This window comes from Trichoderma citrinoviride (genome assembly GCF_003025115.1).
Source record: "Trichoderma citrinoviride strain TUCIM 6016 unplaced genomic scaffold BBK36scaffold_12, whole genome shotgun sequence".
Taxonomy (NCBI): domain Eukaryota; kingdom Fungi; phylum Ascomycota; class Sordariomycetes; order Hypocreales; family Hypocreaceae; genus Trichoderma; species Trichoderma citrinoviride.
Window position 1 is genome coordinate 1500342 of NW_020194720.1, and position 24065 is coordinate 1524406.

At 55.1% G+C, this 24065-nt stretch overlaps 4 protein-coding genes across 4 annotated transcripts; 1 reads left to right on the forward strand and 3 right to left on the reverse strand.

The window, feature by feature from the left end:
• Positions 1–304: 304 nt before the first annotated feature.
• BBK36DRAFT_1125437 (glycosyltransferase family 2 protein) lies at positions 305–6240 on the reverse strand (the record flags this gene model as incomplete). The annotated part of the gene is made up of 3 exons (XM_024891283.1): positions 305–336; positions 422–5652; positions 5939–6240. The coding sequence occupies 3 exons, from the start codon at positions 6238–6240 to the stop codon at positions 305–307; spliced, it is 5565 nt and encodes a 1854-aa protein (XP_024747332.1).
• Positions 6241–11445: 5205 nt separating this feature from the next.
• BBK36DRAFT_1125914 (glycosyltransferase family 2 protein) lies at positions 11446–16852 on the forward strand (the record flags this gene model as incomplete). The annotated part of the gene is made up of 3 exons (XM_024891327.1): positions 11446–11690; positions 11755–15417; positions 15487–16852. The coding sequence occupies 3 exons, from the start codon at positions 11446–11448 to the stop codon at positions 16850–16852; spliced, it is 5274 nt and encodes a 1757-aa protein (XP_024747333.1).
• A 930-nt stretch (positions 16853–17782) lies between these two features.
• BBK36DRAFT_1143719 (histidine kinase) lies at positions 17783–19233 on the reverse strand (the record flags this gene model as incomplete). Its single annotated transcript, XM_024893620.1, has 2 exons — positions 17783–18968; positions 19052–19233. The coding sequence occupies 2 exons, from the start codon at positions 19231–19233 to the stop codon at positions 17783–17785; spliced, it is 1368 nt and encodes a 455-aa protein (XP_024747334.1).
• Positions 19234–20239: 1006 nt separating this feature from the next.
• On the reverse strand, positions 20240–20494 carry BBK36DRAFT_1125836 (hypothetical protein; the record flags this gene model as incomplete). The annotated part of the gene is made up of 2 exons (XM_024891320.1): positions 20240–20330; positions 20427–20494. Coding segments are annotated over 2 exons (159 nt in total), but the record flags the coding sequence as incomplete, so codon positions are not given.
• Between the last annotated feature and the right edge of the window lie 3571 nt (positions 20495–24065).

A 24065-nucleotide genomic window follows, 5' to 3' on the forward strand; every position in this document is an offset into this window, starting at 1 on the left:
GGTACATTCACGCTCGTCCTCCTCATACTTTGATAACAAAAGCCATACCCCGTCAGCTCTCCGGCAACACCATCAGGCATCATGTCCCGCTTGAACCCCCTCTCTTCCTCCCAAGATTAATGCATGCTTGTCGGTAAAGGCGCGTAAAACCAGATAGGGAGCGGCCCAGGCGGCCGAATAAACAAAAATTAATAAGATAATACCCAAAATTTGAGAGGGAAGAAAGGGGGTAGTAAGCCGCTTTGAGATTAAACAAAGCTATTAGTGGGCTGGACGTTGTTGTTTTTCCCGCTGCCGTCTTCTTCTAGAGTTGACCAGAGAGGAGAGCTTCGGTGGCTGCAGCAGAAGAACAAGTTAGCAAACAAACACAGCTATTGATGGAAAGGGGGGCCTGTCAGAGGGTCGAGGGGTAAGGACATACCGCTATTGATGTAGGCTCTCTTCGCGTCCAGCGGAACGTCGAAGCGGCGCTCCAGTTCTTGCTTGATACCCTTCTTGGTGACAGTCATGAGATCGGCTGTCTTGAGGATCTCGCGGATCTCAGCCAGGATGGCGTCGTCACTCGGAAGGCCAACCATGTCCTCTGGGGAGAAGAACTGCGACCCGCCATACTGGCTCATGCGGTTCATCTCGGACGGAGCCATGGACATGCGCGACATGTTGCGTGTCTCGTATGGTTGACCATGACCCGTCTGGATGAAGCCCGTTGTCGAGGCGGGCCGGCTGGGATACGCATACTCCGACATGGCACCGTGAGCCTTGGTGCCGTAGCTGAAGCCAGAGACTTCGGAGCGCGTGTCGTCTCGCGAAGTCTGCGTCTCCCAGAGCTCGGCCTGGTACTCTTCCCACTTCTTCTTCGGGATCGAAGAGGGGTCGAATTTGCCTTCGTCCGAGATGAGAACCTTCTTGCCGTCTTCACCGGCAACCACACGGGTGTTACCCCAGGCGAAGTCGTCCATGTGCCAGAAAGCATACAGGGGCAGACCAAAGCTGAAGACCGGGATGGCGATGACGTAGAGAATCATCCAGCCAACCATCTCCCACTTGCGACGCAGAATGAAGATGATGGCCTGCAGACCGTAAATGGCACCCAGCAGAATAAAGGCAGTCACCGGCACCACGTTGGGGTTTTGCACCACGCGCACAATCAGGTACACGATGTAGGCGACAGTGACGGGCTGGACGACGGTACTCAGCAAGTCGACAAAGACGACAAAACGCATGCTGAAGCAGCAGAAACCACACAGCTGAGACAGGGGAATCAGCTCGATCAGGTTGTGCACGGTAGAGTTGATCCAACGACGTCGCTGAGAGAGGAAGACGGCCCAGGAGTCGGGGGCAATGGTCCACGCGTGGGCGGTGAAGATATACTTGGTCTTGTACTTGGAGTGGAACTTAAGCAGCAGCGTCGTCAAGAAACGATCCTCACCCAGATGGAGCAGGTTCTTCATGTGCAGCGTGTCGACTCGGATGGTGGAATACGCGTCGACGACTTCCTTGCTCACGAAGAGGGGCTTACCACTCTCGGCAGCGCGGATACGGTACATGGAGAAACAACCGGGCAGACAGGTGACGGAACCAAACAGACTCTCGAAGGCCTTGGACAGGTTGTGAGAAATGTAGTACTCGTACACCTGAATCATGGTGATGAAAGACCCCTTGGCGTTAGTCAGGGCCGTTTCACCACACACAGCGATGATGTTAGTGTCGTTGATGAGAGAGGCAACCATGCGAGTGGCGGAATCTGGAGCGACCACGGTATCGGCATCGATCTGGAACATGAACTCGTAGAACGCCGGGTTCACGCCAATGATGTTTCGGATCTGGTGGTACATTTCGAGCTCCATGGGACTCATCGGCAGGTTGTAGTGCACTCGGTTGAGGAAGCGCATGACGACCATCTGAGAGTCTCGCTTACCACGGTTACCCGGGCGAGAGACTTCGGAAGGCTTGCCAATCTTGACGATAACCAGGAAGGGAACAATGTGGCCCTGGACCTCGTAGAGGCCGGAGTAAACCTTGCCCATGTTGTGCTGCTTCAAACCTTCACCAAGCGACTCAAAGCTGAGCGGCTCCGGGTCCACGGATTCGGACACGCCGAGAATGTCCAGGACAATTCTCGGCGTCGGCCTGTCGTTGCCTTGACCAATAATCATGCCGTCACAGACAATGACCAGCAACTTCCGCTTGTCATCGTACCTCATTCTGGCGGCGGAATCGATGGCACGGCGGAGCGACTCCTCGTCTTCTGTATACGCGGGAATTTGACACATGATAAACTTATCGAGGTCTTCGGGGGCATTCTTTCCACCAAACTGCAGCGCGGCGAAGAACTTGAATCCAATTACCGAGGCCAGCAGAACGGAGATGGCGAGCACCAGATATTCGGCAAACTGGCAGCGAACAGAGTTTCTGGTATCGACGTCACCAACGTAAAACAGGTTGTCCAAGCAGCGCTGCATCCGCGCTTTGCCGGTGGCATCGAGGTTGAGAGAGTTCCAGTACTTGGAGATGTCTTGTCCAGGGTTCAGCTGGAAGATGGATGTGACAGCTGGGTCCATGAAATCGGTGATGGAATTGTTGGTTGGAACTTTCTGCCCAACAGGAGCCTTTAAGTGGCGGCCTCCAGCAAGATAAGTAGTCATGTCGTAGACCTTGCCGTTCAAGATGGCGATGTTCTGAGAGGACTTTTTGCCCAGAGACTTCACATATTTGGCGGTGTAGCCGATGTTGCCCTTCTTGAAGTTGGACTTGAGATACACCATCTGCTCGTAGAACCAGTCGGGTCTGCTATCGTTGGTGAAGTATCGGAAGTCGTGGAACTTGCTGTTCGCGTCTGTTGAGCTGAGAAGACTGGGCGACCCGGTAAGGTTGGTCGACTTGTAATCCAAAGTCACGGTTGGGTTGATTGAGCCGTCGACGCCATCGCAGAGGGCAGACACCTGAACGGGGAAGAGGCTGGTGATGTCCTTGCCGGCATAGTTCAGAAGAGTCGACTGCTTCAGGTACGAAGGGTAGTGAGACGGGATGAAGGCGCCCAAGTCGAACACAACACCACGAATAGCTACGTACGCGCCATCGCTCTTCGCTTTGCCGTTAAAAGAAGAAAGCTCTGCGGCGCTGTAGACGTGCTGGGTAGGGCAAATGAGCATGGGGAAGACCACGATGAAAAAAGCGGCGACCAAGCAGAAGAACCAGATGAGAAAGTTGATGGCGAGCTTCTCGCGCCAGGCGATGCGCACGTCCTTACGGGACATTCGTCCAAGCACTCTGATGAGGAAGTCAGGGACAAACCATGTGAGGGCGTAGACGAGGAACAGCCAGCGCCTGCGGCTGGGGCTGTCCTTGTATTCCTCGACCTCAACCAGGGCTTTCTCATTGCCCCTCTCGGCCATCTGCTCACGGGTCTCGAGGTTCTTGAACATGTCGCCAGCGCCAAACGCCGAGGCGCCCGCCTCGGAACGAGCGTCCTCCGCGACGAAATATCCGCTCTTGCCCTTCTCGCCGTAGCCCAGAGGGGTGTGTCCGGCAGAAAGGAGACGCTCCTTTGAAGCGCCAAAGGCGTTGTGGTCGCCAGGCGTGAGGCCGTCTCCTCCCTCGCTGTCGAAGGCAGACATTGGCCCGCGGGCAGACGCCGAGCTGGAGAAGGACAGCTGGGCAATTTCCAGCCAGCAACGCTCGCTCAAGAAGACACCAGTAGCACCGACCGAGACCTCGTTACGGGGCCAGTGCCTCTCCTCGATGGCAGCCTCTGCCCGCTCGCGCTCGCTACCCACAAGCATGGTCTCGCTGTTTGCCATGCCCAAGAACTCTCCGAAGGGCACAAACAAACTGAAGTCAGCCGAGCGTAGACGCTGGCTGATCTCGGCGATACCAAACGTTTGTACCTGCGTCCGGACACACTTACTGTCGAACTGGTTGGCGATGCGGCGATCATTGGGCTTGAGACAGAAGAAGAAGTAGGCATTGGTGTTGGGGTCCGTGACGGCCTTCTGCACGTTGTCGAGAGACGCGAGGAACTGCCCAGAGGCACCCTGTTCCGACCCTGACTTGCCCGCCGCTCCTCGCTGCTTGGTCTCGCGAGCGTCGCTGTCCTGCGAGAGCTGGTCAAAGTTATCCTGCGTCTGGCGGGGCCTGTTTGGACGAGCACCCTTGCGCACCATGACACTAGGGGCGCGCATAGGCTTTGAGCTGATGGTTGCCTGCATCACCGTCGTCCGCTCCTGAGGATGCGTGACGGTCTGCAGAGCTTCTTGGCCAAAGAGCTTCGCCACGAAGTCGGACTTGGTGCTGTTCATGACGTTCATGAGATCTCCAGAGATGATCTCGCCGTTCTCCTCAATCAAGCCTCTAACAGGATACTCGACTTCTCCAGCGAAGTGCTTGACCGTGAAGCTTGCAGCCAGGTTTTCGGTGTGGAAGTTGCTGCCTGGGAGCTTGGAGGTCGCGGAGGCAACTTCGATGGCAGGGTTCTTCCCTTCAAAGCGCTTGCGCAGGGCCTCCAGAAGCTGCATGTCGGTCCTGTTGCGGCGTGTTTGGTCATCGAGAATGCTCAGAAGACCGTTGCCAGGCTTCAAGAGACCCTTGACGGCATCAGAATTGTCAAAGTAGCTAGTCGCAGAGACCGTGACTTCCTCTGTTTCCAGCATTTCAGCTTTGCGGTCAAAGAAGTTGCGGAGCGTCATGTTGTAGATGGCCTCGTTGGCGGCATTAGCGAGAAGCTGATCCAGAGCCGAGCCTGTGGAAGCAGCCTGGACGAAACCGGGGAAGTCAACAATGGAGACGGTGTTGGCAATGTTTTCCTCGGGCGCACACAGGCGCTGGTTCATGTTCTCGACGATCCAGGCGACCAAGAGGCTGTAGAGCGTCCTGGCCAGCTCATTCGCGTGGGCACGGGCACCCTTGGGGTCGAGCATGACGGTGACGCGCTCCTTGTGAATCATCTTGGTCTTGTAGCCCAGTGTGGTCTGGAGATCGGAGGCACTGATACCGAGGAAAGCAGCGATGATAGCGAGGACATCCTTGTTCTTGACTGCGGTGAAGGTGGTGCCTCCCTCATGGGAGAAGCCACCACTATCATCCCCAGTGGCGCTGGTGCTGTTGGTCGTCTCAAACTCCAGCTGTCCAATGTGGAGGACAGTAGCCAGAACCTGGCAAATCTCGGCAATGTCGTTCTTAGGGAATTCGAGTTTCCTCATGGCGGTCTTGAAGAGCTGAAAGCCTTCGGCGTCGTTGATGCCCACCTTGAGCTGGGTTGGGTGCCCAAGGAACTTCCACCTCTTGTTGCCATTGTCACTGTCGATTCCCAGATGGCTCTTCTCCGCGTCGCTGGTTCCAGCGACCAGGTAGTATAGGATGTGGAAGTTGCGTTCGCCCGTCGGGACGTCGGTGATTCTACTCCTCTCCAACCGGTGGTCGAGTACTTTACCACCGATGAGGATGGGGCTCGTCGAGGCCGACGTGTCGTATTGGAGCTCGAAGAACAGACCAGCTCTGGAAGCAATCGGAGTCGTCGCCGTCTTTGTCGTAGTGAGCGCGTCGAAGACGTATGCTGCAAGAGAGAGTTTGTTGGATAAAGGGGTCGACGACTTCTTGAGAAGAGCCGTGAGGTAATGGTTTCGAATGGTCGACTTTCCCGCACCGGATTCTCCCCTAGAAGCGCAGACACGTTAGATCCAATTGCAGCAGTGTACACGCTTGTCTTCGCTCGAATAGAGGCGGAGGCACGACAATCATGACGTTGAAACTTCTTGCACAACCGGATGTTCCATTCAGGAGGCAAGGGGGGCCCAATAGGGGGCTTTTTCCACAAAGAGAACTGCACAGAAAAGCCACACCAAAAGAGGTCAAGAGAGAAGAGGTGAATGGAATTTCAGGAGAAAGAATTCAGAAGAAAGAGGGGGGGTAGAAGGGGATGCAGCTCGTCAAATGGACTTACAGAAACACAACGGCTTGGTTCTCAGATCGGTGGCCAAGACGCAGATATGAACGTTCAGCTACGTCTTCGGCCGCAGCCATGGAACTGCCCTCCTTGCCGCCATCGGGTCCCTTGGTCGACGACGTATAGGAGTTGACACAGACGACGCCATGGGACGACAGATAGGTTGCCTGGATCTGCGTGTGGAATCGACTCGCGAGATGGGCCGTTATCTGCGTGTCCGACTGCTGGTGAGCAGGCAATTGAGGAAGGGAATGCTGCGTGTGTGCTCCTCCATTGCCGGTCCCCAGCGGTAGGCTCATCCCGAAGGACTCCCTGTGAGCCTCAGTATCGCGGCGGTTGCTGCCACCTGCTCAGTGTGCAGGCGCACGGAATATGGGATGCTGGAAGATTACAGGAGCGGTATAGCACTGCTATCACTCCGTAGAGATGCCGTCGATTTGCGTGATGCGGATAAGGGAATTCGTGGTGTTTTCGTCCCGGATGGAGCGTGACGAACTGCTATGGCTCTGGTAGAGTTTGAGTGGTGAGGTTGGTTGGTATTTTTTTTCGTCCGCGAACTGCTCACACGCCCGGAAAGGGGCTGTAGGTGTTAGCGGCTTACTCAGGTTGCTAAGGCACTGCACTGCAGTTCCAGTGGATGGATACGAGTACCGTACATACTCGTACAGGCAGTCACCAGCCGGTGCGGTGCGGTGCGGTGCGGGTAGGTACGAGGCGCGGTGCTCCTGCTCTGCGTTCGAGCTGCCTGCCTGTGAGAATCGAGGTAAAGGTCAGAAGTACTCGGAGGTATCTGCGGGTCGACACCGGTCGGTACTTGCAGGTACTTGATCAGATAACTGCTAGTGCCTCTCTCGAGGCCGGCGCAAGGTACCGGGTGCGCCACTCCAGGTGCTGCAAGCGGCAGCTACTGGTACCTTCCCGCTCTCCCCAAGGGGGCGTGGCGAGAGTGGCTTTAGCATCACGGACGACTCCGGTGGGCGCCAGGCGGCAGAAGCGCAGTTCGCCTTTCTGTACGCCCCTTATGCTGGACATGTCCAGGGGTGATGCCGCCTGCAAAGTATTATTAGCAGTCGCGATGGAGCCAGACACAGCCTGTCTGTCCACGGTGCCGGAAGCCCGCACTTGTACATTTTCGTAGTAGTAACTGCGTGCATGCCTCTTGCTTTGTTTTCCATGAGAAAGAAGAGTCTGAATCAGCATGTGCTGACCGAGATATTAGGTATTGTTATCTATCGCGTTGAGAATAACAAAGGCATTCGAATAGTGCTTCCAGTAAGTATGGCGGTTCGTAAAAACGACTATATTGTGGTTCTATACGAAGTATTACGCGTCTGCCCTATATCTGAACCAGCAGTGCAGAGAGACAGCAGCATCTTGGAAAGCCATTGGCTGTGGTAGTTCTTCATGTCACCTTGCAAGCCCTCCCTCGCATATAATCTGCAGATGCATCGCCAATCTTCACGCAAACATGGAGTTCTGATTGCAGGCTCTGCAGACTGCAGTGGTACTCAAAGTACCCGGACGTAACCACAACATTGCAAGGAAGAGTGCAATGTATTCTTGCGGCGTTGCTGCACGAACTGTGAATGGCAGGGAAATCGAGGCCGGTGGGTTGTGGAGGTGTTCAAGGTGTTGATGGCCTGATATGATGGGATCCCCACGTCGCAACTGAGGCAGAGGGATGAATATAATGGGGGAGAAAGATGAGGAAAGAATGGTAATATATATGGGACAGGGGGGGTTACGTCAATGACTTTATTCTGTCCTCGCGTTCTTTCTCTTTCTGCCTCCACCAGCCAAACCTCCCTGTGGCCCAGTCGTGAAGCGATTATCCATTGCACCTCAGATATTTCGCGGCAACAGGGTAATGAGTGAGTACGAGTACTGGCAGGAGAACCTACTTGTACGCCTAGCAACACGTAGCTTGTGATGTTGACTGAACACAAGTACGGAGTACCTCCAGGAACATGAACGGACAAGTCTGCGACTAATCGCAGCGGGGCTTGCCGATCTGATCTGCTGGCCATGTACAGCACTTGTATGATGCACATGTTCCGAAGCCCGTTGCAAGGCCATAGCGGCTGTACTTTTGTACGCGTGTTACACACACACATCGAAATAAATCGATATTAACTGCAGACGAAGATCAAACCATTCAGAGTCTCTTTTCCATCTGGTCAAAGTCGTGACTGAGGAATGCTTCACCCCTTCTCAGCTACAGGTGCTATTTGCAAACCACCGGGTGCGAGGAAGCCGGTCTTTTGTTCTGGAAGACCAGGGGTGGCCTCGGGGTTCCTCGCTTCGGATCGATTCAATTTCCAAGTGCCCGCAAGCTGGCCTGCTGCCGGTGAGAGCGGCTATAAGCAGCGCCGTGGAAGGACAAGCTTGTCTTCGTGAAGCCTGAATGATGAAGAAAAGGAGCGCTCCGTGATGGGAATAGATCCAGCATCTCACCTCCTACTACCAGTATTATCTATATACAGAGACTACCTATCATGATGTGTGCTTACCTCGTACGATAGGATTACCATCTATAGGTACCTATTTTCAGTATGACAAGGAATAGGGGTTCCGAGAGGTACTGTAGTTGATACCCAAGATACCTGATTGGTGGCGGTTTCCTGCCATACCTCAGCGAGTATGCAACGAGGACAGCACACAGCCCTAATAATGGCAACTCTATGAACTGTAACGGAGTGCGTGGGCTCCTCTTCGTATGTACAACTTCTTGGCAGCAGCAGCAGCTCGGCATTCTTTTTATAACCATCGTCGCCAGATCTCCCCTAAAATATACCCGATGACAGGTGGAATACGGGCAAGCTTTCCCGAAACACGAGACACTCTTCCATCATTGTCATGCATCGGATGCATCCAGCCGTCAAGTCTGTCGACGACAAAACTTGCCATGAATGCGAGCATTTGCTAACGTGCGCGCAGCACCAGTATCTGGGTATTATTGGCGCCCCGAGAAAAAAAATAACAGAAAGATTATCATTCTCTTGATAATACGACAAGCATGTAATCTTGCGCCCAGGTATTCTCGAGTCTCAGTGCGGCCGGAATGTCTTGCTCGAAGTTGCTCCGAGCACCACGTATAAGTACATACAAGTACCCATCGGCTCCGTAGAGTTACGGGGGCGAGGTGGGTATGAGACGCCGGAGCAGCCCGGAATGCAGACGACAGGGATGCCGGGTGTCAAGCTGCAAAAGAAACGCATGGAAAACACACCAAAACGCATGGATCAAAATGCAGTTTGAACCTGTTCCTTTTCGCGGAGCACAGATAGTACTCGTAAGACACTGAATGCCCTGTACGATACATACCTACGTACACACATTGGCAGCTGCAAGTGGCCAACGCGATTGCTTCAAGTCCTGTGGGCTTACATACATCCAACTTCTCATTGCCCCTCTCCCCGCATGTAAGAAAAACACCATTTGTTGGTTATTTTAGGGTTCTTTAGCCCATCTTCCTCTTCTATCTTAGGTTTCCTAGTTGCTGAGCTTGTGTTTCTCTTGTTTCTCAGCCAATCGTCTTCAACGGAGCCGTCCGCTATCGCAAAGTACGAGGTCTAGTTTTTTCTGTCTGGACCCGCGATCAAGCACAGCCGCCCATCATCGGTCGTGTGCCCCTCACAGGAGAGCAAAAAAAGAGGTAAAATACGAGCATTGTCATGCTGGTGGTGCCGTGTCAGTCAAGTCATCTTGAGACGGTCATTGTGCCGCGCTGATACCACAGCATTGATGCGTCAAGGCGTCGCCGGACAGATGCTCGTATTGCTGCAGTCGCTGCATCCGCCCACTCCGGGCCCGTCTCCCAGGGAGGGCGCCGAGGACGCGGTGCGCCATGGCAGGCAGGAGTATTATATCCGCATCTGAGCAATGCAGGACGTGTGGAGGTGCGATTCCAGGCCGTGGAATATTCCATGATACCCCATATAACGGTAAATTAAATGTGCTCGCTTCAAAGTATTTGGACGGCGCGGCGCTGGTATGGACCGCGCGGTGGGCACGAGAAGCGCGCAGAAACTCGGAGGTACTGCCTCGTACCCGGTTCTCCCACCTGCTGGTCGTACCCCGTAGGTACTGTACGGAGCTGCTCTCCAGTCGATACCTTACCTCACAGGGCATGCACAGCACTCTGGGAGCTGCAGTTCGCACATACCACAGTACATCCACGGTACCTACAAGGTGCTCCATCGAGGCTCAGTGGATTGATCGAGATTCGGGGGGGTTACGAGGTACCTCTGGGTACGATGGCGATGGAGAGCAAGGACTGCGTTCAGCTGAGCCGGTATACGACACCAACGGGCCTGTAGCCCCTGTGCTAACAACCAGGCCCGAGCCCAACGCTGGATCGCTAACAACATCAGCATCCGCTGTCTGTACCACTACAGCATCATCAGCACCAAGGTGTGATATGCGCAGGTACTCGTACCACCAGTGCTGGCTCTTGCTGCTAGCACAGAGCCCTTGAGCTCTAAGAGAGCACCACTTGCTGCTAGCAAGCGTGGCTGACCCCCCGAGTTGAGGCGTCAGCGGGAACGGCGTTCAGTGAGCAGAACCGCCCGCTACCGTCCAGCCATTCACGTTGGACAGGGGGCCCCTGTTTCCCGGTTGGGCAAGTACCTCCAAGTACCCGCCGCTACTGTGCGCCATTGACGGTGGCAGCCGGATCGCTACAGGTGGCCCATTCTTTGGCGCACCCCCCCTTCCAGGGCTCCACGGGCTACTGCGGATGCCCCTGTAGCTCTGCTGGTGTGCCACAGCCGCCATCCGCCAGCACCAGCCAGCAGGTACCTCGCTGTACCTTGCTGTATGCTGCCTTTACCTGGCAGTGCTCAACCTCCTAGCGCCTTCACGGCATCTCCTCCAACCTCCATCGAATTCATCCTGCTGCCACAGCCGCGAGACTTTTCCCTCTGCTGTTTTCCCTCTGACCACCTCTGGTGAGCGTTGCCTCATTCGCTTTGGCAGCTCTCCTTTCAATCGCTCGCTCTCTGCATCGTCTGTTTGTTCCGTCTGACTTTGTGTATCGTTTCTATCTGCCTTATCCGTCTTGGACGTCTCTTGCGCCGAAAAATAGCACCTTAATAATTCGAGCAAAAAAAGCAAAGACCGGGGGTGAAGCAGAAAAAAAAAGGAGTCAACACGGCAGTCGCGCCTTGGACACTCCGTCAGCCGTCTTTCTCGTCTCTCGCTTCGCATTGCATCAGCAGGCCATCTTCCATCCCCATCATCGCCCTCGCCCTCATCTTCTCTTTTTGGTTTGCCCCTTTGGCTCTCCTCTCTTCCATAGCCTTGTTTGCTGCTGTTGGACCGGTCGCACACAATTGGTGCCTGCCAGACAGCAATAACAACAAGAGCAAGGAGAGCATCAACCGCATTTAACACACAAGCATACGGAATAATCTGCGCGGCATCGTTATAGCACGCACCGTCGATTCGAGGGCCTTCACGCCCACTCCTCTTCCGTCATGGCGAACCGACTTTCCATGTTCTCCATGGCCTCGGAGGCTCGAGCTGGTGGCGGGCCTCAGACCACGCAGGTCTCGACAACCACCCTGCTCAACGCCATCCACAACATCTATCTCACCTCACAGCCGCATCAGCTGGATGCGAGCACCAGCGTCGTCGTCAACACATGGCTCACAGCTGCCCAGGGCGGTCCCGCCGTCGACGCTACACTGGCATCGCGGGCCTGGGAGCATGCCAGGCGGCGTGCAGAAGATGGCTGCGTCGTCTTGGGGTAAGAGAATGAAGCCCAGAATTCCCCAGATCGCATCCGTAACGGTAGCTAACGAGAAGCCCAGCTCTCTGCACCAGTCGACCCCCTCCCTCCTTGTGCCTTTCCTGAACTCGTTCCCGTTTGCCATCCCGTCTTCCGTCTACAAGGCCCTCGAGGCCATCCAGCCGCTTCTCCGATGCGTCACTCCGCAGAACCCAGCGGCCCAGAGGCAAGCCGGCCTGGGCGTGACATTGTCTCTGAACCTCGCCGGCAACCTGACTGGAGCTACGCTGGCTCTCTCCCAGGGTGGGATCAACACCGACGCGGGCCTGCTGAACATTCCTGCCGAGGCAGGCTATCGCGCTTTCGATGTCTTCTACTACCTCTTGACATCGGCATCCACGCCCGCGGAGAGGGAGTTTTTGGGTCTCAAATCGGCCTCTGCTTACGCCCTGCTGGCTCGATCTGGCACCTACGACCCGCCGTCCTACCTGCCCACTGCAGATGACTCCGCGGCGGCCGACGACTTCCGCCAGGCTCTTAAGGACATTGGCATCAAGGGCTCAGCTCACCGAAATTTCATCTCGACCCTGGCCGGCCTGCTCAAGCTGGGCGACACGCTCGATTACAGCATCGAATCCGAAGCTCTCGAGGAGATTTGCGAGGATGTCGGTGGCCTGCTCGGCATCGACCCAGACGTCATCCATCGCCAGTGCAGCACGGAAGACCGAAAGACGCTGGTTGGCGGACTCTACGAGTCCCTCGTTGACTGGGTCATCTCAAAGGCCAACGCCGCCATTGCTGCGCAGCTCGTCCGCATAAGAGATGGCGATGAGTCTCTGGACGGCCATGGCGTGCGCACTCCCACCTCGAACGAGGACAACGGCGACACTGTTGCCATTACCGTTCTCGAGGTCCCCGACCCTGCTCTTGGCAGGGCGCTGTGTATGCGTTCCGTCTTTGACGACACTCAAGGCATCAACGCCGAGATGATTAATGATGGCTTCGAAATCCCCCCGGCCAGCTCCTCGATCCTTAGAGAGGTCCAGCAGGCTGTCTCCGAGGTAGCGGCGGACTTGGGAGTCCCGAGCCCTCAGACCCGCGAGCGCCAGCACGCATTGGAGAAGCGAGAGGTCGTTCTGGAGAAGGCTGCGTTTGGCGCTGATGATGGTAGCTTCCTCAAAAGCCTGCTCTTCCCAGTAGAAGGCCAAGGCATCAACCTGGGCCGGGCTGGTCGCATTGATCTACCCACCGTGCTCAGCTCCAACCGGCTGTGGTATCATCTCTGCCTGCACCCGACCGATGATTCACCAGCCAGCCTGGCGGCGCTGCCCTCCATCACGTCTGCATGGTCGGCCGGCACTGTCTCTCGGCAGCTGCGCTCGTGGAGGCTTCCGGAATGGGCCAACCGCAGACATCGAAACCTCGACTTCACCGCCGACTTTGACGTTGACGAGTTCGTACAGCGTTATGCCCCCCTCGGCTGTAGGGATGGCAGGGAAGGCATCGAGACATGGATCCTGGAGCGTGGTTGGACCAATGGCGAAGTTTTCATCGGCAAGGAACGCATCTGGATTCGCGACAGCGCCTGGTGGGAGGCGGAGAGCATGCTGGATGTCAAGCCGGGCGACGAAATCCACCCCATCCACAGCAACCCCTTCAACAACGGCTTCGACACTGGCTATTCGGGCAATGGCAGCGGATACTTCCCCCCCACTGGCGTGGACAACATGGCCAGTGCCAGCCGGGACCAGCTGCACCACCGCGGCATGAGCCAGGGCAATATGAGCCAGTTGACACTTGGCCAGGCGCAGACCCCTCAGGCCGCGCCGTCCATTGCACCAAGTGCCATGCGTAGTGGTGACTATGGCCTGGGTAACAAGGGCGACTTGTATAGGGGTGATGGCTTTTACAACCCAGAGGCCGCTCCCTTTGTTGACGCCGAAATGGCTGAGAACAAGCAGCTGGAGACCAAGGAGGTCGACAACGCCCGTCGGGCATGGGTTTGGTTCACCTGGGCTATGACCTGGTGGATCCCGTCCCCGTTGCTCAGGTATATCGGCGGCATGAAGCGCCCCGACGTTCGCATGGCCTGGCGTGAAAAGCTGGCGCTGTGCATGCTCATTGCTCTCATGAATGCCATCATCATTTTCTGGATTGTCGGATTTGGACGCGTTCTGTGCCCCAACTTGGATAAGGCCTGGAACCGGAAGCAAGTCTCAACTCATCAAGGCACCAACGATTTCTACGTCAGTATCCGTGGCGGCGTCTACGACATTTCCAAGTTCTGGAAGCAGCAGCACAGCGATACCAACGTCAAGACCACTTCGGATGTGATGCTGCCCCTGGCTGGCATGGACATGGATGACTACTTCCCGCCCCCTCTGAATGTGGCCTGCCCTGGGCTCGGCGTTCCCAACACGCTTCAGCTGATTCCCAACAACACTGTCCAATATTCCGTGGCCGTACACACCTCTGGTCACTTTCAGCCCGATCCTACCAGCAAGCTGGCTGACGAGAACTGGTATTGGAATGTGTTTGAGCCGGCCATTGAAGAATTCTACAAGGGACAGCTGGTCTACACGAAGAAGGACGTTAAGAAAGAAGGCGAGGAGTCGCAAAGGATGTGGGCCATGTACGGCGACCAGATCTACGACTTGACCAACTATTTCCACACCCTGGACGTGTACAACAACGACGAGCGTTACACGTTCCTCAACAAGGACATCACCGACCTGTGGAGCGACAACCCCGGCACGGACATCAAGGAGAAGCTGGACATTATCCTCAACGACCCCAACAACAACAGCACCGTGCACGCCAACCTCGAGAACAGCTGGCTCTGCATCCAGCGTGTCTTCCTCAAGGGCAGCACGGATTTCCGCGTGACGCCTCGCTGCGTGGTCAACAACTGGATCCTTCTCTCCTTCACGATCGTCTTGTGTATCGTCATCGCACTCAAGTTTGTCTCGGCTTTGCAATTTAGCACCAAGCGCAAGCCCTCTCCCCAGGACAAGTTTGTCATTTGCCAGGTCCCTGCCTACACAGAAGGCGAAGACTCGCTGCGAAAGGCCCTCGACTCGCTGACGGCTCTGCAATATGACAATAAGAGGAAGCTCATATGCATCATCTGCGATGGTATGGTCGTCGGCGGAGGCAATGACCGTCCCACGCCCAAGATCGTTCTGGACATCCTGGGTGTCGACCCCAAGGTTGACCCTCCTGCTTTGGCGTTCAGGGCCGTCGGCCCCGGTAGTGACCAACTCAACTATGCCAAGGTCTACTCTGGTCTATATGAGTACGAGGGCAACGTGGTCCCCTACCTGGTCGTGGTCAAGGTCGGAAAGGAGTCGGAGCAGACTAAGGCCAAGCCCGGCAACCGCGGCAAGCGTGACTCTCAGATCCTCCTGATGAGCTTCCTTAACCGTGTTCACCACCGTTCTCCCATGAACCCGCTGGAGCTGGAGATGTTCAATCAGATCAACAACGTCATCGGTGTCGACCCCGAGCTGTACGAGTACCTCCTCATGGTTGATGCCGATACGTGTGTCCAGGAAGACTCCCTCAACAGGCTGGTAGCTGCATGCGCTCACAATGCTAAAATTGCCGGCATCTGCGGCGAGACGAGCCTGGAGAACGACCAAAAGTCTTGGTGGACAATGATCCAAGTCTACGAATACTACATCTCTCATCACATGGCAAAGGCCTTTGAGTCTCTGTTCGGCAGCGTTACCTGTTTGCCTGGATGGTAAGTGAACCCAAAAGTTCTGGACTAAGTTTGGAACATCATCGACTGACATGTGTATGCTCGCTCTAGTTTCACCATGTATCGCCTGCGGACAGCTGAAAAGGGCAAGCCCTTGATCATCTCTGACCAAGTCATTCGAGACTACAGCGTCTGCGACGTGGATACACTCCACCAGAAGAACCTCCTGTCCCTGGGTGAGGATCGATACCTGACGACTCTGATGACGAAGCACTTCCCGAACATGCAGTTCAAGTTCCTCCCTCACGCTCAGTGTAAGACAGCGGCCCCAGAGTCGTGGAGCGTTCTCTTGTCCCAACGTCGACGATGGATCAACTCTACCATCCACAACCTGGTGGAGCTGCTCCGACTTAAGGACATGTGTGGCTTCTGCTTCTTTGGCATGCGATTCATCGTCTTCATCGATCTCTTCGGTACCATCATCCTTCCCGCAACATGTGCGTACCTGGGCTACATGATCTACAGCGTCGCCACGCACCCGACATCGTTCCCTCTCTGGTCTCTTGTCATTCTGGCTGCCGTCTACGGTCTCCAGGCCTTGATCTTCATCCTCAAGAGACAGTGGCAGCACATTGGATGGATGATTATCTACATCCTTGCCTATCCCATCTACTCGTTTGCCCTTCCCGTCTACTCCTTCTGGAACCAGGACAACTTCTCCTGGGGTAACACTCGTGTCGTCATCGGAGAGAAGGGCAACAAGCAGGTGGTTGCTGTCGACGATGAGGGCTTCAACCCGGCTTCCATCCCCTTGCAGCGTTGGGACGACTACGCTCTGATGAACGGCCTGCCGGGCCGCCGTGGCAACTACTTTGCCCATGAGAAGCAGGACATGGCCTATGGCGAGTACGAGATGGACGAAATGAAGAGTGTCTACTCTGCGGGTCCCCAGGGCTCGGTCCTCACCGGCATGCAGGGCCGCAACACATACATGCCTCCCCAGCCTCATTCCCCTGCGCCGTTTGCCGCCAGCCAAATGGGCGACCCTGCCTACATGCAGCACCGACAGTCGATGATGTCCTTGGGTACTGCGATTCAGGATCGCAGCGGGTCGCCATACTCGGACTTCCCCCAGCGTACGAGTGTGATGCATACCCGTGGCCCATCCAACCTGACTCTGACTCCCTCGCCTGGACTTGGCGGCATGAACCGCTCCTCTTCCGCCATGAGCTTCGGCCGAGGCCATGAAGCAGCCCGATCGACCGCTTCGTTTGACTTCATGGGAGCTGCCGGTGGCGTTGCGTCGGATGCTGCCATCATTGAAGCCATCCAGGCCGTGCTGCGGGACGTTGACCTCGACACCGTTACGAAGAAGCAGGTTCGCGCGCTCGTTGAGCAGCGTCTGCAGACGGAGCTGGTTGGTGAGCGTCGCACGTTTGTGGACAAGCAGATCGACCGGGAGTTGGAAAACATGTAATGCAATGTGGCATGTGTTGATGGAGACGATGAACGAGCGTACCGATGATCAAGAGCCCTGGCTGACTACCTTCTTTTTCTCTTCATTATTTACATTCGTACTAATCATTCATTTGGGGAGGGGAGAGGTTGTCAACTCCTCCGTACGATAGTCCATACAATGAACTTGACTATGGAAAAACGGTTACATTCTACGAGATCACAGGAGAAACTATCATTACAATGCAAAGAGCAAAAGAAGAAAACATGAGAAAAGAAGGAGGAGCTGCATCAGCAATACTTGTTACATGGCAAAGATATTTGGCGTTTTTATGGGTCTTATGGGAAGCGAAGAAGTCAAGCCTTGCTGTCTTGTCTTGTCTTGCTCGCCTTGTTTTTGTGTCGTCTTGTGTTGAAGAGAGAAGAAGTGAGAATTGAAGAAAGTCATTGGGTTACGAATTGGATGCGTCGATTACTGTTTGGAAGTTGTTAGTAGCGATTGTTAATAATAGGTATCTGTTCTTTATTGAGCGATTGTATCTTTGACTTGAGAGTTCTATAATGGTGAGTCTGCAAAAATAGAAGAGGGACGATTGTGAGACGGTGATGTGTAGGGGTGAAAGCGGTATACCTTGAAGGGATGCGTTTATCGAGTTCGTACAGGCTTGGTGTTATATGTGGTCCTTTGCATGACAATTTATGTTTGAAAAATTGTATGTATTTGCAAGCTTTGGAAACAGTTTGGCAAATCGTTAGACATATTTGCCCGCTTTCTATCAACAATCATAGATATACAGGCCATCGAGCAAACAGCATTTCCTACTCACGCTTTGCATTCCCATTTCTTGTCTCATCTTTCCATCTCGCTGTAGCCAACAATGGCTGCCTCCGGGGCATTCGAGTAAGTATATGTAGGTTATATCATTGCGCTTATTTTGTTCATCCGCGGTCTTCACTTTTCTTCTTCCGCATCGTCGCTCACGCCTTTATCGACCTTTCCGACGCCCTTCAGGCGGAGGTAGACGTCCGTTCCCCATCCGTACAGACTCTGGACGTTGATGCCGCCGCCAAAGTACTCGGCATAGGCCCTGCTTAGCGGCAGACCGTATCCCAGGCCGGCAATGGAGCTGCCGCCCGTACTGGCGGTTGCAATGGCGTTCAATCCGTCGTGCCCGCCAGAGTCGGGGATGTCGTCGTCTTCGGAAAAGGTGGTGAAGGAGTAGGACCAGATGTTGGGGAGGACATCCGGCGGGATGCCGCCGCCGCGGTCTCGGATGCGAATCGTCACGCCCGGAGCGTTATCGTCCAGGGGCTTGATGGCGTCGCTCTTGAAGGGGCCTAGGTCTTCCGCGGGCGGCTTGATGTCTGGAAGCTCGCCGGGCTGGTGCTTGAGCGGCGGCTCAGGGGCGATTGTGACGACAATGGGTTCGTTTGACCTGCTCTCGATGGACGCTCGGAACGCATTCTTTAAGAGCTCCGTGATGATGTATTCCAGATGCATCGGCAAGAAGGCAAACGTCGTCTCGGGCTCGCCATTGATGATGAGTTTCGGCCGTATGCCGTACCGCAGCTCGCAGATGTCAGCCACAAAGCCGGCACAGGACTCAATCGTCACCGAAGGCTTCAATGCCGTGTCAATGACGCCGATGTATGTGGGATGCTCGGGGCACGGCGTGGGACTGGCGCCGGGATCGAAATGAGGCTGGCTGCTAAAGTGCAGGGCAATGTGCTGCTCCGAGATGAGGCGAGTGCCAATGCGGGCGCGCAGATGCTCGTCCAGGAAGCGCGTCACCTCCGCTGGCGAGATGTATTTGCGACACTCGAGGAAGCCCTTGGCCAGGATGGGGATGGTGTCGGTATGGGTGGCAACCAGCTCGGCGAGGACATTGGTGAATTTGATTTCGTCGTCGAGAGTGGTAATGGCGCGGCCCTTGGAGGCGGTCCGCCAGTAGGGAAGAAGTATGGAGAGGGAGTGTAGGTAGTTGTTGTAGATTTGCGAGATGTTCGGATTGGAGACGACAATGTACGGGAGGTTCTGGAGGGCCTGCAGGCGACGTGCGAGGCGGATCGGAATGAGGGAGAGGGTGAAGTTGGCGGATGCGAGGAGCGATCTCTCGGAAAGCGGCGGCCTGCCTTGTCTGGACGAAGGGAGATTGTTAACACTACCATGCCGATTGAAGCGTTCTTGAAGATGGGCATGAGCTGCGGGCTGTTTGCTTACCTTACGAGGTCGGCCAGTCGCAACGGATGCTGGGGCAAGCTGGCGAGAGACGCAATGTCGGAGTCGGAAACATCGTGTGTCTTGCCCGAGGTGAAGCGCCGCCGGCATTGGGGCTGCAGAATGGCCGGGGCTCGAATGGCAAACGGCCGGAGCTGCCTCGTGGACCTGAGCAGGGCCGTCATGGCAGCATCTCGCTATGCAAGGGGGTGAAGAGAGCGGCGAGTCAAGGCTGAGACTGTGACGATTCGACAGTCGGATAGTCAAAGAGAGAGAAAGAGTCTCAGTCGGCGCCAACCGGCAATGGGAAGAAGACGCAGCCGAAGATACGCGCCAAGCCACACACCGGTCCGGTCTATATCACGAACAGCATATGCTTGCTTCGCGTCTTTCTCTTTTGTATCGTCGTAGGGTAATCGATAAGTAAGAATGTCCGTTCGTCGGTCAGCAGCTCAGCGATCGTTGGCTCATTCGACTGGCGAGTAATACGAAGTTGCGAACAGTAAGATATGTAGTAAGTCGATAGAGAGATCGACAGTTGATGGATAGGAAAGTATGTATGGAGTATGTAAGAGCGAGTTGGTCCGGGATCTTGGGGCCTGGCCAGCTGCGGGATAGCGGATGCCGGCGCCGTGGTGAGCCGGTTCAAACGGAAGAGGCCACTGGCGGCACAAGCTCTGGAGAGGCTGGGCGAATCACGGGCATCAGCGCAAAGTAAGCTGCGCAGAAGAGGTGGTGGTACGAACGCCTTAAGTCAGCCGCCAGTTATGGTGTTTGGAATAGTAATTGATCATTGGATACCGTCAGTGCACTGCATCCTCGGTCCAGCAACCAGCATATCGTATGCCAATGTCAACGACCGGTGAAGGGTCGGTCACATGGCGATAACGGCGTGCTTGGCTCCCCCACCCTTATCAGGCACATACGTCACGTCACCGGGAGCCAGAGGCTAAAAGGAGGGGAATCGCGAGATCCATGGCGGGGCAGCTCGACCTTGGCTGGTTCAGGGACCAGAGGGCCAGGCATCAAGGTGCTGGCGTTCGATGTTTAGATGGTCACTGATAAACAGATAGAGCATGTGGCTGCAAGACATGTTCCAACACGTTGAAGAGAGACTCTATGTTTATTTCCCGTCTATGTAGGTCTTGCCGGCATCATCATCATGAGCATCGTCAGGAGCTCTACACCCATTTACTGCGTGGTGACAACATGGTCCTTCTCGACAGACTGAACGCTAGGCTCCTGGTCGAGCGCGACAACAGTGCCCTCGGGGTATTCAACGCTGTTTGGTGGCAAAACCCAAGTCGTCAGCCATCGGAACACCACAATGGCGAGGAAACGAACATGTTTCCGTCTCGTTCGGGGATGGTAGACTCACGCGAAGCCCTTGATCAGGCTGTACTCCTGAGTGATCTTGGCACCGGCGTCGGTGGCCTTCTTCTTGGCCCTAAGTTATTGTTGCGTCAGTATGTCGAGTCGGCGCAGTCAAAGCTGGATAAGAGGGGTTCGACTTACGCGGCGAGGTCGGCATCGGAAGCATCTTCCTTGAGGGTGACCTATAGAGAAATCGAGAGAAGCCTTCGTCAGTGCATGTTTCTTACAAGGCCAAGGACAGCAGTGGGACTACTACTCACGATGTAGGACGGCATCTTGAATGTGGTAGATGTTGACAGAAACTGTAGTCGTTGAGATGCGATTGCAGTAGAGATTGATGATGATGCGGGGAGGAAGCTGAGGCCGTCCCCCATATTAATAGTGGTGTTAGTGGTGACAGCACCCGTCCCAGCAGGTCGCCAGTATCGATACGTCACGCTCCTTCCCGCAGCACGCCTTACTACGGTAGGTAGTCTCCTCCATACAGGGACGTGGCCTGCCATGATGTAAGCAGGAGTTACATGAGTGCAGCTCAAGTTGTTGAAGTAAGGCAGACGGGGCGTTAGTACTCGTACGCCGTCATTTCATTTCATCATTTTTTGGCAGGATTGAGACACAGCCTTGCAGACATTGTCCAGCTACGAATGGGGATGGCACGATCGTTAGGCTGCGGTTAGACTTGTGCTACGGGATGTGTGTGTTAGAGGCAGGAAAGGCCTTTTGGCAGCTAGGACAAGGGGGGTGGCACCACCACGTCGGTGGCTTCAATGACGTCGATTTTGGGGTTGGTTGCTTCAGTTTCTTGTCGCTTGTCCGTCAGAATGCTTGAGAAACGCCAGGACAGGTTGTGAAATGCATCGTATCATGTGAGATGGGGACGACGCTGTGGTCTGCAGCGACTGCAACTGCTCGCTTACCCGGGAAGTAGTAACAAGATAGTCATCGTGACTCCTTACATAAGCAACACTTCAACCATCATCCAGTTCATGCCCAAACTGATTACATAGCCGAACGCAGCCGGGGGTAAACGCGCATGCATGCAGGCAACCTTTACTTGTACTTTGGCGAAGGAGTTTGCAGATGGTACGGGGAGTGCTCCTTGTCGCAGCAGGCAAACCCAATGCCATCCTTCTCCGAAACTCGCCGCATACCCCGTACAGCAATTTGCCATGCCCCTGATACCAGCAGTGAGATGCAGAAAGCAAATCTTAAATGATTCAAAACCAACGCGTTTCGCTCCATCAGTGGCCAAAAAAATGATGTCAGTCAGCTCGGACAGCTCAAGGGTTTCCCTCACTGGGGAAGATCCGGAAAGGAAAGCCTGAGCATGAGCATGGGCCGGGGGGGGGCTGCTGTAGCCGCTCCCTCGGACCACTGCCCAGCCGAGGAACCCATGAGCGCCTGATGATGTCGGGAAGAAGGGCAGCGGACGCGGAAAGTAAGCATTGATATAAAGTCAAACCAGGCCAGCCGTAGAGCCCTGGCGCGCGCTGATAGGCCTCGTACAAGAAGCATGCCGCTTGGATGTCTGGCACCTGGTCCGAGATGCGTGGCTGGCTGTACATATTAGACTAGACTACCGTCCGGACGGCTCGGGCTGGGCTGGGTCTGAGCTCGAATTGCGTCCTGCGGTGCACCAGCCAGTCCGGAGCTCAAGGGCGAATTGCAGGCACGCGCGTGGGACAAGAGGGCAGTTCGATAGTCCATCGTATGTACATGTAGCTGTGAGCTTCCTTTTAGTGACCGTAATCGCAGACGATCCTTCAAGGCGTCAAGCTACAGGCAAGGACGAGACAAGGCCAGGGGACAAACGAGCGGAGCGTGAGCAGCCCAAAAGCGGGCCGAGACAGCAGAAAGGCACGCTTGGAGACAAAGCAAGCACTTATTCGTATTCGTGTTCGATACGCGGGACGGGCGTGGCTGGATTTGGTGAAAGTCGATTGGCTGCGGCTGTCGAGAGGCGCCCCAACAGAATCGTAGTTTAACGCGGCAGGCTGCCGTTTTTGCGACACTTTCTGGCTGCAAGGGATCCAGAGATTGCCTGTAACGGACTTGTACATACCGCTTGGGCGAGCGGGCGGCTGCCATTGGTGGGCTGGGGCCACAGGAACGAGATTGGATCTGATGCTGCGCGAGTTGCTGTTTGTGTGTCTTGTGTGAGTCCGAATCCGAATGCGCCGATGGCGAGCGCTGCAGAATTGTGCAATGTTCGAGGTACGAGTACACTCAAGCTGGAGTACGAGCTGACAGTCCGGCGCACTGTCTCGTATACTTGCCTGATCGGTACACTCTGGAGCAGCCCCCCTTTCTTGTCCGCGGAGGTGGTGCGAAGCAGTAACACCCGCCAACACAGTGAGGAGGACCGAGCTGCGAGAATCAGCATGAGTAGGAGCAATCTCTCAGAGTCGCGTGAGAGCTTCGCACAGAAACAAGAGTGACGCTCCTCATTTGCAGAGGCGTATCATCATACGAGTTCTCTTACGAGTGATGAGACTCCGGTCAACTCGGGTCGAGAGAGAAAGCTCCAACGGGATAGGCTCCTGATAGAGGGCGATCCTCCTTGTTCACACACATCCCACAGCCGTCTCCAGGCTGATATGTATGGTGTACTTCGCAGCAGCAGTCAACACCTGATGGTTCATGCTCGGCCGTGGTGGACTCAATGTCTCAAGAGATGTCAAAGCCATCTTATCGATAGTTATCACGGCGCAAAGCTCTGATCGTTTTCTTCCCTTGCAATGAATCTCGTGTAAGCTCAAGCACCCTGCCATCGACGGGATGACACCCGGCCAGCAGCGAGCCTTGTATTATGATGCTCTCTCTCCGTCTTGGGCTGAGCTTGGACCTGGCAATTTGACATCCCAACAGCACTATTCCCGATGCCAGGATCCAGGGCCCGGTTGCAAAAGTACGCGATCACGCCTGATAGACGAGTGGGATAGGTGGGCTGTTAATTAACGGGTACATGTGTCCTAGGTCGCGGGTGAGGTGGTGGAAACGGCATCAAGCCTAAAGCCGAAGGCGCCGCGGCGCGAACTTGTATGGATATTAATAATACTAGTACTAGCAAAAAGGTGACGGCAAGGATCCGGGCGAGAAGCAGGCAAATGTGACTGCAAATCGCCAAGAGAGGAGAGAAGGAGAGGAAGACGAATTGGAAGAAATGAAGGAAAACGTCCAACTCACACACAACTTACACTTACATCGTCAGCTTGTACTCCGTGTTCCGCCCTCCGTCCGTGGTCCGTACTCGTACCAGCGCAAGGCTGGCTGGCGATTCACGCAACGCCATGCTGTCATGTTTTTTGCCCTCCCGCTCCAGTCTTCTTTTTCTCCGCCACTAGAAAGAATCGATAAGAGCCAAAAAAGAGAGACAAGATTAAAATTGGCAGGGGACCACCGCTGCAATCAACCACACAGGGGAGGCGGATTAGCTGCATCTTGGCTCGTGGAGACGCCGTGGGTCGGCTCGAAATCGGGCAAAGGACCTGGATAAAAAATTGATCTCTTCTTTTTGCTGCTCCGTCAGCAGGCGTTTGCGCCATCTGCTCGTCAATGCTACACACATTGCATACCTGGGATGTAATACTCGTACTCGTTCGGAACTGGTAGTAGCATCTTATTCGAAAGCAGAGGAGCAGCG